Source organism: Puntigrus tetrazona, unplaced genomic scaffold (assembly GCF_018831695.1).
Source record: "Puntigrus tetrazona isolate hp1 unplaced genomic scaffold, ASM1883169v1 S000000008, whole genome shotgun sequence".
NCBI lineage: Eukaryota > Metazoa > Chordata > Actinopteri > Cypriniformes > Cyprinidae > Puntigrus > Puntigrus tetrazona.
The window spans coordinates 974,495-987,449 of record NW_025047688.1 but is presented as its reverse complement, the minus strand read 5'-3'; the positions used below and the strand labels follow the sequence as shown (position 1 = coordinate 987,449).

Genomic DNA, 12,955 nt, shown 5'->3' with positions numbered 1-12,955 from the left:
TCGTATTATTTAAGTTTTCAGTCTAATTAATTGCACGATGTGTTGACATTAAATCCAATTAACTGTTGATAAATCACAGCAATTTGGGATGGAAAAACCCTAGAAAGTTGCATGCTAAATTAGTTTTGAATAGCCGTAATGAGAAGTATCTTTAGAAAGAAATGTTTCGCTTCAGCATGTAATTTTTATGCCCATAACAGTTTTCAGAAGCTGCATCTGAAGTTGCATTTTTAAAAAAAAAGACAAAAAAAAAGGTGGCACGAATGCTTTTAAATTGCATAAATAATGCTATGAGATTGATGGATTGGGTTTGTTTGTGAACCCTTTCCATCACATTTGCAATCGTGAAATAACAAGAAATGAAAATTACTATTTACCATCCAGAATTTCGTTTGGTCCATCCCTTACTAATAAGCCTTTTCACTGGACTTAATGATTGACTCAGAGCGAATATATGCATGTTTTTTTGTTTTTTTTAATCCTATGATCAAATACAGTCATTGAATGTAGTCAGATTATCATCGCACATCAACATTTCAAAACCATTTGGTTATAACCCGTCATTCATAGCCTTTGAAAATGGACATTTCGTAATTAACAGTTCATAATGACGCGAATCATTTGTGTTTTGACATGTGCAGGCGTCAAAGGGCCAGGGAGAGACAGCAGAAGCTGCTGGCGGAGTTTGCCTCCAGGCAGAAGAGCTTCATGGAGACTGCCATGGATGTTGGTGAGCTTGAACGCGAGCTGGAGCTGTTTGCCGACCTTTATTAAACGCGTCTGATGAGCGTCTCCAGCGGTTAATTAGCAGATGATCAGTTTCATGTTTATTTTGATTTTCCTTCTGACGCGTGTCTGAACCGAAGACACGGCATACATTTTTAATCGGTGCGTTTTTAACTCCGTTTCCACCTTATCTTGGAGTCTGTCTGCGGCCGTTGTTCTGTATGTATCTGGGATGTGCAAAACCCAACTCGTACGTGGGGGGGCATTTAAATGAGATTTCTTTTTGCATTGAAGGAATATAATTGACTGCATTATGCATATTGACTAGTGATGCATTATGATACTGGTTTGATGTTTCAATATAAGGAATATTGTTGCTTCATGTATGAGCAGTTGTCGAAAAGCACATCTCTATTTAGTTTAGTGTAGTGTTATTAACTATTTACAGTCCATTGCTACAGTTTTGCACATAGCCATCAAGGACTTCTAAGTTTACCACGTCCTCTAAAATGAGGCTGTGGGCTGTAATCTTATTCTGTGAAGGAAGGTGACTCCCATTTTGCCCTTCACACTCCCTCAGGTCTTTTTAACACAGCCTTGTGTGTGTGTGTGTGTGTGTGTGTGTGTGTGTGATTCTCAGGGGCCATACTGTTGTGCTTGAGGGCACTTCTGCTGTGTTCCGGTCCCCGAGTCAAAAGAGAATACAGTGGTGCTGTGTTTAAGACATGAGTGATGAAGGTTTAATATAAGTCTTGCTATAATGTCTAGGTGCAGCCAACATCATATGAAAAATGTACTGCATATGGGATGTTTTACAAAAATCTCTTTCTAGATAGTAGCTACTAATGTGGTCCTTGGATTATGACCTGAGGAACTAGGAACGATAATACTGGTATCATTGGGTTTTTTTAGCTTTTAAATACTTTCACTTTCAAATTAGCTGCGAATTAAATAACTAAACACCTAGGAAATAGAAATAAACAAGAAACATAAGTTTATTGGCAAAATAAGTATCTTGCACGACATAAACCTTCATGTCAAATAAAACAAATAAAAAGTTTAGGTAAAGTAAGAAACGGCAAACAATGTGGAACCAATGAAATAAGAGACAAATTTAAGTCACCTTAGATAAATTGCAATACATAGTTTCGGACAATGACGTGATCACATATAGTCCAAATCATTAAAAACAAACATTGTTACTCTTCAGCTGATCGGTAACATTTTCATGCATTTTTAAAATAAAATAATAAAAGCATGATGATGATGATGATGATGATAACAGTTCTACTAATACATTTATTAAAAAAACTTATACATAGTGTTCCAATTGGGGTCTGTAATATTTTCTAACGTTTTTAAAGAAAATATAATATTATTTAATTGTAATTGATTTTTTTTTTTTTTTTTATTAAAAACTAGACAAAGCACAATTTGCCTATTTAAGTTATGCAAATGTGAAAACATTTAAAAATATATATATATATTGGGAACATGCAAAAAACCATTTTCTTTTCGGTGCATCCCCACAATGAACCATGTTATTTACGCTTATCGCAGTTAATTGGATGACAGGAGCATTGGAAGTAATGCTTTTTTTGAAGTTTTGTTCAGACATCAAAAACATAACTTCACTTCCCACTGAGTATTTTCGCGTCACGCGTCCTTTTGAATAAGGGCGATATCTGATCTGTTTATAAAAACAAGATTTGTCTTGTTTACCAGAAGTCAACAGCAAATGCTAAAGCGACGTTGAGATCTGGCTGAAATATGAGCTTCAGACGCCCCGTGGCTGATGCCCTCGCTGACATTGAGCGGTGTCTGTATTATAGATGTGCACGCGTGCCCGCGATTGTCAGAATAAAACATTCTCTTGATCTCTGATGTACAGGCTCCATTTGTTTTCCAGATTTGAATCAAAGGTCACTTTGGACATGAATATTAGCGCCGGAATTCTAATGAGATAAATTGGGCCGGCGTTTCGAGCATCTGTGCATGTGGTAATGAATCTGAAAACGGCGAAAGGTGCTTACAGAGGGGTATGAGATTTACTGAGCTTGACTTTGAAGCTTAATTCAAACAAAAGCTACAAAATATTGTGTTTTTATGAATCCAGCTTCTGAGGGGGAGCACACAAGCATTCAACGATATTTATTTTATTTATAATTCTATATTTGTTACTGAAACTAATAATTTGACGTGTATTCAGCTGCACTTTTGCTGAAATGAATCTCTCTTTTTTTTATTTTTGAGTTGGTTTAATAATGCATAGGATAATAACTCAACGTCCCAGATCACACATTACTTTTTAATGCTATGAAAATGTCTCCTGTGTTAATTAAGCTATATTTGCTGCTTAATGGCTGCCTTAATTACTTTATTTGTTGGTAATCTAGCGGATCGCTTCATTATGCTTGTTCATTGTGTAAGATGTTGACTAGAAGACATCAGGTTTGCGGTTCAAACCCGCGTGATGAACACTTCTGGATAAAAACTGGTAGAAAATAATGGTTGGAATCAACAAAACGTAGTTTGACCATCATGATGTTTGAGAGTTTGATCTGTTTTACTTTGTATAAATGCCATTGTCTGTATATGAGGACTAGTTGTTACTGCTTTTGGTATTGTATATAGTGTTTTTTTTGAGTTGGGACAGGTGTGTTAGAGGGCAGGTCGCCTCAGGCAAACACTCTGACATTAACTTTTCATTTCCCCGAGCACTTCTCTATCTCTGTCTGAGCACCTAAAGCTATAAATCAATCCCGGTGACACACGGTGACATTTACAAAGCCTCTATTTGCTCTGAAATTGAACATGTTCTTTAACATTTAGGAGTGATTTAGAAAAGGTAATTAATCCACGTGAATATGTCATTCGGGAATAGCGCGTATCAACTGTGTTTGTGATTGGATATGCTACTTTTAAAGCCATGGAAAATACCGCTGTGCTTTTTTTAAATTATAAGTAACTATATAGGTGTGATATAACAAAGTATTTTTTGGAAGTATCTTTACACCACTTGAGTTTGTGTATTTCTATCATTGTTTTTATCTATATACAAGTAGATGTTGTATAGCCATATGATGTAAACTTAAAGTTTTAGGCACATGAACGGTTTTGGGGTACTTTAGATACTGACCTTCACAGATAGCAGAATATTCTGCTCATTTCACGCATGCCGTAGAAAAACAGGGTTCACACTACATTAGCTCTGTTGTTACTGCTTTCCATGCATGACCGCCTGAAACCTCCATTAGCTGTTTGTTAATTTAACCAGGAGAGGGCAAAAAAGGAATTCAGATCCACATTAAATAACTAATTAAGTTTTGCCAATCTGCTGCCCTCATAATTCATGTTTATTTATTGGATTTTTACACCCGTGTTCTCGTAGTCTCATGCTTGGCTTCTCTCTCTGCTTTGTTTTTGTGGAAAACTCCAAACCCTTACATAAAAATGGTATTGCATGGTAATGAATGACAACCATATTTGCGTATAAAGGTGCTCTATCTGTAGAATTTCATGGTGCTTTTTTTTTGCTTTGGTGCTTTAAACTGTGCTGGACTCTCTGAAGATCAGATGAGCAATCAGTATCTACACAACCGCAACCGAATGTTATTGATTACCTACGGAAAGCATCCCAGATAGTCTCATGTCTCAGATCCAAATTGATATTTATCTTTGCCTTTAATATCCAGCGAGCCGTCTTGATGTCTACTGATTTGTTTTTCAACACTTTTTATTATTGAATGATTTGTGTATTTGTGGGCAGCTCTGAGAAGCTCTTGTGATCTTCCAGTCTAAGGTTTGCTCTATATACAGTAATTCTTGTTTGTCATCTGACTGTTTGATTTTGTGTTTAATAGAGTCACCTGAAACGGATGCAGTGATGGACATGGGCTCGGCAGAACCTCTAGACTCAGAGGTTCTGTATGATTGTGTGATCTGTGGTCAGAGCGGCCCATCTACTGAAGACAGACCCACAGGATTGGTGGTACTGCTGCAGGCTTCATCAGGTATCGCACATCTTTTTAGTAAATATAAACAAACCTATGTCTATTTCAGCAGTGGACAATAGCGTCTTGTAGTGTCTTAAGTTCCAAACGTAAGAGAACAACTGAATCCCTTCACAAAGGGTCCTTATGGTAGTCTGTTGCGATGGTCACCTTATAGAAGTGATTTCCATTTGAGATCATGTGATCGTCAGTGATCTTTGCAATGCATTTTAAAGCAAAGTTGAGGTCGATTTCTTAAAATATTTGAAATACATAAACATTTTGTCAGCGATATAACTAGAATTTTAGATTGTAGTGTTTAAGCAAGTTTAATTTGAGAGAGTTTAATATTAAATAAGGCCCATTTAGACAATATTTTAATAAAACGATGATGAAAAGAACAAATATTTGATAAAGCACTGTGCTTCTGTACGACAGCCTTCTATAGTGTAATTTAGGGTAGACTTTCAGTGAGGTTTTAAGCCACGGCATGTCATAGATCTTGCACTTAGTATCTGTAAGTAGCATATATATCTCTAAGTATTCAAAGTAAGCATTAATTTAGTATGTTCTCTTTATTCCTAAATGAGAAGATCCCGTTTTGTGTTTAAGTAAACATGTCCAAACTTTATATTCTTTAATGCACTGTATAGACGATGCAGCAATGCACAATGCCTTGTATAGCCTTACTTGGGACTTTAGTCTGCGTGTCTATGATTGGAAATTGTTGTATTGCATTATTTGGCCTGGTGGGACCATTTGCAGATTGAACATGAGAGGTCCAAGGATTGAGCCCTGAGGGACTCTGAATGTTATAGAGGTCCAGTCAGGTTCATGGTTGCCTGTGTTGCCAAACTAGCTATTGCTTTCTAAATGTTTTCCAAGCAGACACCGCATTTAAAGTCATGATGCATAGGTCACTAGAGAGAAGTCTGCTATTTGTATCAGGAGGTCTAGTTGGACATTTGAAAGAAACAATTTGAACAAGTTCCTCCAAAACAATGAAAGTTGTGATTTGATTTTCTTGTCCCAAACCAAAACTGCGTATTGTGCGTATTTTAATCCATTCATTATTGCTATTTCAAGTCACAAGCGATATGACAGATGTAGCATTACAGCTGTCCATCTGCAGGTGGCAGGTTGTATTGGTCCAGATCACTGGATCTCTTTAACTCTACATTAACCCACCCGTGACTTTAAATCCACCTCCTTTGCACTACTTGTTTGAACAGCAGTGCTTCATTTATCAAGCTTTGTGAACTCTTAGCAGGTAGACACACAGGTAGTCTTCTACCACCACAGTCCTGTGATTTAAAATTAATGGATATTATGGATATTCACCGGTCTATGATTTGTCCGATTTGTGGCTTTAGTATTCTTAAAATGCCTTAAGCTCAAGATGGTAATTTTGCTGTGTTCGTAGCAATCTTTTCTGACCCTACAGAGCTGGGAAATCAGTTCTTGGAGATTCGATGGACTAACAGGCTGCTGATTTGGTCCTTTTTTTAAATTTTCATTGCTGAGTGTTCAGTATGGTGGGGTTTGGAGGCAGCGTGACGTGCGTTAGTTTTGACTTTGACGTGCTACTTCATTATAGTATGCAAATGGCGAATGTCACAAATGTGATGATGGCAGCTAATTAGCATATGCTTGCCATTTCTGAAGAGCGTGTATGTGTGTGTTTTTCAGTGTTGGGCCACCGCTGTCGTAGTGATACACCAAAGCGATTGCCTACTACGGATGAGGAACACATCTACCCCGAGGACACGTGTGGAGCGACCCATGATGTCAGGCTGTCCCTTATGCAACGTTACTTTAAAGATGTACGTACTACATAGAAACACTTACTCTAAAACCATTTTTTTTGTTGAGTCTTATCAATACAATATTATAATATTGGATTCAGCTGTGCCATCAAAATTGTGCACTTTAGAGCAGCTTAGAACATTCTTATTGTGCATTAAGAGTTTAATTCAATCAAGATACAGCCTAATGTTAACCGTTATTGGCTCATGAGTGACGTTGGTTCTTTTTTTCGTTTTCGTTTGCTTAATTTCCCAGAGTTCATGTCTGCAGTCTGTGTCTATTGGCTGGGACGGGGGTGTGTATGTGCAGACGTGTGGCCACACCTTGCATATAGACTGTCACAAGTCCTACATGGAGTCCTTACGGGTGAGAATCCCTCAGCTCTTTACACTGGAGACTATACTGTGAAGAGCTTTAGCTTAACAAGTGACTATTAGTTGAGACTCTGCTAGGGGTTCATTCACCACTGTTTCTTCTCAACTAAAGCTTTCAGGCAAGCGTTGTGCTTATGCTAATAAGGGCAGTCTGACATCATCATCTGCTTAATAATCTGTAACACGAGCAGACGATGATGTTCAGAGCTAGAGAGGGGGGTTAAGCAGAGCTGTCCTTTTTAGCTGTAGAGTTATTAGCACTTAAGTCTCAGCCTCAGGTGTCAAATCCAAGGCTGTGATGCTTGTTACACGCAAAAAGAGCTTCCTTTTACAATTGCAATCTCCAATCTGATTGGTTAAAATTATGCGATTTGCTAAGCAGTCCGCCTTCCGAGTAAAAATGGAAATGATATCCGTTTTACGTTTGCCAAGTTCCCATCCACTTGCATTTGTGCAGATATAGTAAGAATATTATCAAAGAGAAAAATGCGTGAAAAAAGCTTGCATTCATTGTATTGAAAAAACTACAAAAATTATTGGTGTTTTTTTTGTCATCACTTACCCACATGACGTTCCAAACTCGTAAAAACGTTGTCTTCGGAACACAATTTAAGATATTTTGGAGGAAAAGCGGCTTGTCACTGTCCTTTTGACTACCAAATAGTCCAGAAAAGTATGAAAAACATCTTTTTAAATTTTTATTTATATATTAAAAACATCCTCAGAATCCTCAGTGGTTTAATCTGGATTATGAAGTGACAGGAATACTTTTTGTAAAAATAACAACTTTATTCAACATTTTTCTCCTTTATGTCTCTTCCCATCACTGTAGCTCCTTTTTGGAGAATATTCATTACACAGAAAACATTGCGGCTGACAGAAAAGCATACGTAGCCAGCAGATCCAAAATAGCACTCACGATAATGAGCGTTCCCAAGCCTCCCATTTTTGATCTAAAATATCTTACATTCTGTTTATTTTCATATCGGAGTGGAATTAAGTTAAAAATAAAAGGTTGGCGCAAAAACACAACCAAACTGAAACATGCTTACAGTGATTACAGAATAAGTTAAGATGTGGACCGGACTTTATACTAATAGTTAAAAGTCTTTGTGAGATTAAAACGTCAAACCATTGACCGTTTTTGAGAAGGAGTTATCTGTTAAACCTCACTCAACCGCCTGTAAATGAACTACGTCGTATTTGTTTGTTTTCAGAACGATCAGGTTCTTCAGGGGTTTTCTGTGGATAAAGGCGAGTTCACCTGTCCGCTGTGTCGTCAGTTCGCCAATAGTGTTCTGCCCTGTCGTCCTGGCCGTGGGATGGAGACGGGCGCCTGGCATACGCCCAGTAACAAGAGCATGTCCACGCTGGTGAAGGAAGTGGAGGACCTTCAGGAGCAGCTGGGCATTTTCCCAGTAAGAGCCAGCCTAAAGCAGAGAGAGCCCATACTGGTATTTATTAGAGCGCTCTCCCCTTCCCCTCCCCTCTGTTTCTGTTCTGTGCATCTCATCCCGTCATACTGATTCAGAGTAAGAACTCACCTCCATGTGATCCTTCATGCCATGCCAAGCGTTGCTGTGGTTTAACATCTCATAACACACAATCTCAAACTAGTGTCATAGACTTGCATGTCAGGCTTTTAAACTCAGCTTTGAAAAACAGAAGCCTTCAGCAAGTTTATTTTTTTTTCCTCTCAGGCGGAGTCAAATTTGAGTAAAGAGATGGAATCTGTTATAAAGGACATTAAAAACACCACGCAGAAAAAATACATGGATTATGGGAAGAACCCAGGGTCGCCTGACAACGACTTCCTTTTCATGTACTCCGTGGCCAGGTAAGAGCCATGAAATGCATTGCTTGAATGCATGCCATTAGAAGGAAGCTTAATCTATTTTGGAAGCAGTCCTCACAATACAATTCTCTCTCTCTCTTTCTTTCTCTCTCTCTCTCTCTCTCTCTCTGTCTCTCTCTCTTTCTCTCTCTGTCTCTCTCTGTCTCTGTCTCTCTCTCTCTGTCTCTGTCTCTCTCTCTCTCTCTCTCTCTCTCTCTCTCTCTCTCTCTCTCTCTCTCTCTCTCTCTCTCTCTCTCTCTCTCTCTCTCTCTCTCTCTCTCTCTCTCTCTCTCTCTCTCTCTCTCTCTCTCTCTCTCTCTCTCTCTCTCTCTCTCTCTCTCTCTCTCTCTCTGTCTCTCTCTCTCTCTCTCTCTGTCTCTGATGGTGTCTTTTAGTCTGTTAACTTCATTTTGACAGTTCAGTGATTCCAGGCTCTGCTCCAGCATCTTTGGTTCTGTCCTGTCTTTAGCAGGATGATGATGATGATGATGATTCTCAGGCCATTAGCCCCTCTGTACCTCTGTTTCCTTCAGTCTGTCTGTGTCTGCGAGCAGCTGTCTCGCTCTGTCACTTATCAGTGGCAGGCAGGTGGAAGCACGCACCAGTGCATTATCTTTGTGAAATTACCTGTTTCATTCCTTTTCTCCTTCCTACGCTTTTCTCTTCCAGGAGGCTTTTAAGATTTTAAGCGTCTGTAGGACATAACATGTAAGCTGTTCATTTGAAGCACTTGAATTTAGTGCAGAGAGATTGCAGTCTCTGGATTTTCTGATTTCAGCACATCTCCGATTCATCTGTCGACAGACGTCGCGTCAGATAATAAAACACAGTTATTACACTTACTGTGTGCTTAATGTTACATAATGCATTAACTAACATTACCTATGAGCAATGCTTTTGGGCGTTGTATGATATTGCATATCTACATACTTTTAGAAGGCATTAATGTAGGTTTTCTCTCTCTCTCAGGACGAATCTGGAGTTGGAGTTGGTTCACCGTGGGGGGAATCTTTGCAGTGGAGGGGCCAGTGCTGCTGCCAAACGCTCCTGCCTCAGTGAGTACCTCTTTCCTCTTTTGTTTTGTTCTTATCAGTGACAAAATTGATAATTATTGATATTTTTAGTATACCGTCTTCAATTCAGTGTTCAAAGACGCAATGAGTTCAATGCCGGTAACTGGCCGTAGCACTGAACGTTAAACACCAGCCCAAATGAAATTTCACTTTCGAGGAGCTGAACGTCAGTTGTCTCCGTGGCAAGAGAATTACTGTCCATGATTCAAGTGTGAGGCGATTGTTCAGGAATGCCATTCTTCTGGGAGGATGCATTATGGATGATGCTGATGATGGACGCCGGGAGAATGCCGAGACTGATGTTGGTGCATTTCTGCAGTCCAGACCAGTCAATCAGCACGCGCGCACACACACACACACACACACACACTGCCTCTGTATAAATGAGTGTGTGTGTGCGCAGTCTTTGAGCTCTTGTGTAAAAATCCAGACGCTCAAGCGCAGCTGAAGAGATTTCACACTCCAGCAATGCAGCCATTTTCTGAGCTACATTAAACACACATCCACAGAGAGGGCCAGATTTACTCAGTCTCAGTACATTAGAGATCAGATCGGCAAGGGAACAAGAAAATAGAAAGCACGGACAAAGAAAGAGAAAGTGCATGCCAGTTGCACCAGAGTGGTTGCTAGGATGTTGTTGTTTGGTTTATTTAGTTTTGCTGGTTTTTGTTATTGTTTGGTATGATTTAGGCGTTTTTCAAAATGATGATGCAGTATAACGCATAATGCAGTATACTGATTTGTCAGTACATATCCTATAGTTAGAGTAATTCTGGGTTGTATTAAGGACAATTAAGTAAATTTTTTTGTTGTATGTTTGAGGCTGATTGGTTTTGGCCAGTCAAACACCTGACATCTTATCCTTCAGAAATCATTCGAAGATGCCGATTCGCTGCTCAAGAAACATTTCTGGTTATAATCAGTTTTGAAAACAGTAGTGTTATTTTGTTTTGTTTTTTCAGGATTGTTTGATAAATGAAACGGTTAAAATCAATAACATAATATTTTTAAAATCAACATTATACAACTCTTCACTGTGACTAATGATTAATTGAATGCAGCCTTGATCTTTGAATACATCCCCTTCAACATTAAGGTACAAGGAAACGGCTACAGGCACCTTTTGGCTTCTGTCTAAACGTTCTTCTCGCATGCTATCGCACTGCTCTTTCTTTGAAAGATTTAGTTGAAGATTTCACACGTCGTCTTTAGTTTTTTTTTTTTTTTTTTTTTTTAAATGCTTTGAATGAAGGTCTGTAGTTATCTGTAGGTGGTGCTATTGCTCTGACCATGAGTCAGATCCAGCGTCTGGTATGTGTGTGGCTGGTGTGTTGCTTCTGGTAGTAATGCACATCCACAGAGCCTGTGGACACAAATCTGTGAGCAACGTCACATCTTACAATGAAATTAAATGTAAAATGGAATTAGATGGATGGATAAATGTCATGTGACTTAGAGCAAAATATTATTTGTCTCTCTCTCTGTGTGTGTGTGTGTATATATGACTATATTTATGACTTTCATGAAAATGTTAAGCAGCACAGCTGCACTAAAATGGACAATAGAACTTTCTTGAGCAACAAATCAGCATATTGTAATGACTTCTGTGGGATCATGAGACACGGACGATTGGAGTAAATATATATATTTTTTTTAAATCAAATAAACAAAACTTAACTGCACAGACTTTAAACCGTGGTATATTTGGAGTGAACATCTATACTGGTCTGTTACTCTTCCTCTGTTGTAATCTGTCTGCTGAGGTGTTCGGTGGGTTTGTGAGCCGCAGATAGGGGGCAGCAGTGATCTACAGCAAACGTTAAAGTCATTGATCAGTGTGTAAAAGAACGGGTTTTCGTGAGGTCTGATATCTGTCATATCCTCCTACACGCCTGGAGGCTCTAGGCAAACTCCATTCGTCATGTTACGCGCGCTAACACTGGTGTGTGTGTTGTCTGTGTGTTTCAGATCAGCTGTTTCATGTGCTGGCCATGCACATGCGTCTCTACAGCATAGATTCAGCATACAACCCGTGGACCAGACTGACACAGAGCACACACAGCAGAGACACTGAGTGAGTACACACACGCACGCCATCACTTTTGCTCAACCGAGATATGTACAATGATCAGTTGCTGAACTACGTAAGAATGCATTGCTCATTATCCCCAACAGAGATCTAGCAATCAGAGACGTTATTGTAATTATAGAGTTTTTTTGGGGCAAAAGGACTTGATAAATAATAATAATAGAAATAATAAAATAAGCACAGCATTAGTTTTAGCATTGATAATTGGACATGTTTCTTGAGCAGCAAATCATAATTTTAGAATGATTTCTGAAGGATCGTGTGATACTACGATGTGGTAACGGAGCTAAAAATTCAGCTTTGATCACAATATAAGTGTATGAAAATCATTAATACAATTACAATACTGCGTGAGTATGTATTATATTATAATTTAAGGTAATATTTTATTATTCGGATGCTACTGTTCAAACATTTAGCTACGTTGATTCTATTTGGCAATAATTAAAAAAAATCAGTAGTATGTGTTTTTGGCATTTTATTTAAAGAAACAAAAAACAGAAGGGAGATGATCCTGCTTTGACTTGCTTTTTCTGCTGTATATCTCTTTGAGAGGGAGAGAGACTTGCGCAAATGGGTTTCCATAGATACCAATAACTGCCGCATCTGGCAAATTATGGTGTGCAGCACTACATCTCATGAGTGCGGCGCTTTACTTGGAGGTTACCGCTCGCCACGTCTCCTGTTTAAAAGGCACTTAACACTCCCGGGCTGCTTAAATGGCCTCATTTCTCCTGCGTTGGGGCAATAAGACGGGGGTTTTCACCTGTGCGTCTCTCAGGACTGTTAGACCGGCTGGACTCGGACTCGGAGGGGGAGGCAGCTGTGCCTATAAATACCTTGTTAGAGGCTTTTGAAGGAAAACTCTGTCACCGGAGCCCTCAGGCACTTCAGCCGAGCTATTAATACAGCCGTTTGAATAAAACTTCTGCCTGCCTGTAATCACTTATCACGCACAAGACAATGTGCGTTTTATTATCTGAGAGGTAGAATTTAGACAGTAAAGTCGTTCTTTATGCGCTCGGATGTCATTGTATTATGCTGGATGCGGTATTTTGAAG

General features: G+C 39.0%; 1 protein-coding gene across 5 annotated transcripts in view; it reads left to right on the top strand.

Annotated features, from left to right (window-relative positions):
- ubr3 (ubiquitin protein ligase E3 component n-recognin 3) overlaps window positions 1–12,955 on the top strand; it is a 40,443-nt gene that overhangs the window by 20,047 nt on the left and 7,441 nt on the right. For 3 of the 5 annotated variants that reach the window (XR_006248470.1, XM_043229566.1, XM_043229565.1), the window contains 8 exons: window positions 642–730; window positions 4,590–4,739; window positions 6,408–6,541; window positions 6,780–6,890; window positions 8,116–8,352; window positions 8,599–8,735; window positions 9,702–9,787; window positions 11,774–11,879. Coding sequence is in view for 4 of the 5 variants with exons in the window: in XM_043229566.1 (XP_043085501.1) it covers window positions 642–730; window positions 4,590–4,739; window positions 6,408–6,541; window positions 6,780–6,890; window positions 8,116–8,352; window positions 8,599–8,735; window positions 9,702–9,787; window positions 11,774–11,879 (1,050 nt within the window). In the remaining variant the exon portion in view is untranslated. The remainder of the gene's footprint in view (window positions 1–641; window positions 731–4,589; window positions 4,740–6,407; window positions 6,542–6,779; window positions 6,891–8,115; window positions 8,353–8,598; window positions 8,736–9,701; window positions 9,788–11,773; window positions 11,880–12,955) is intronic. The other 2 variants (XM_043229567.1, XM_043229568.1) reach the window with 1 other exon arrangement.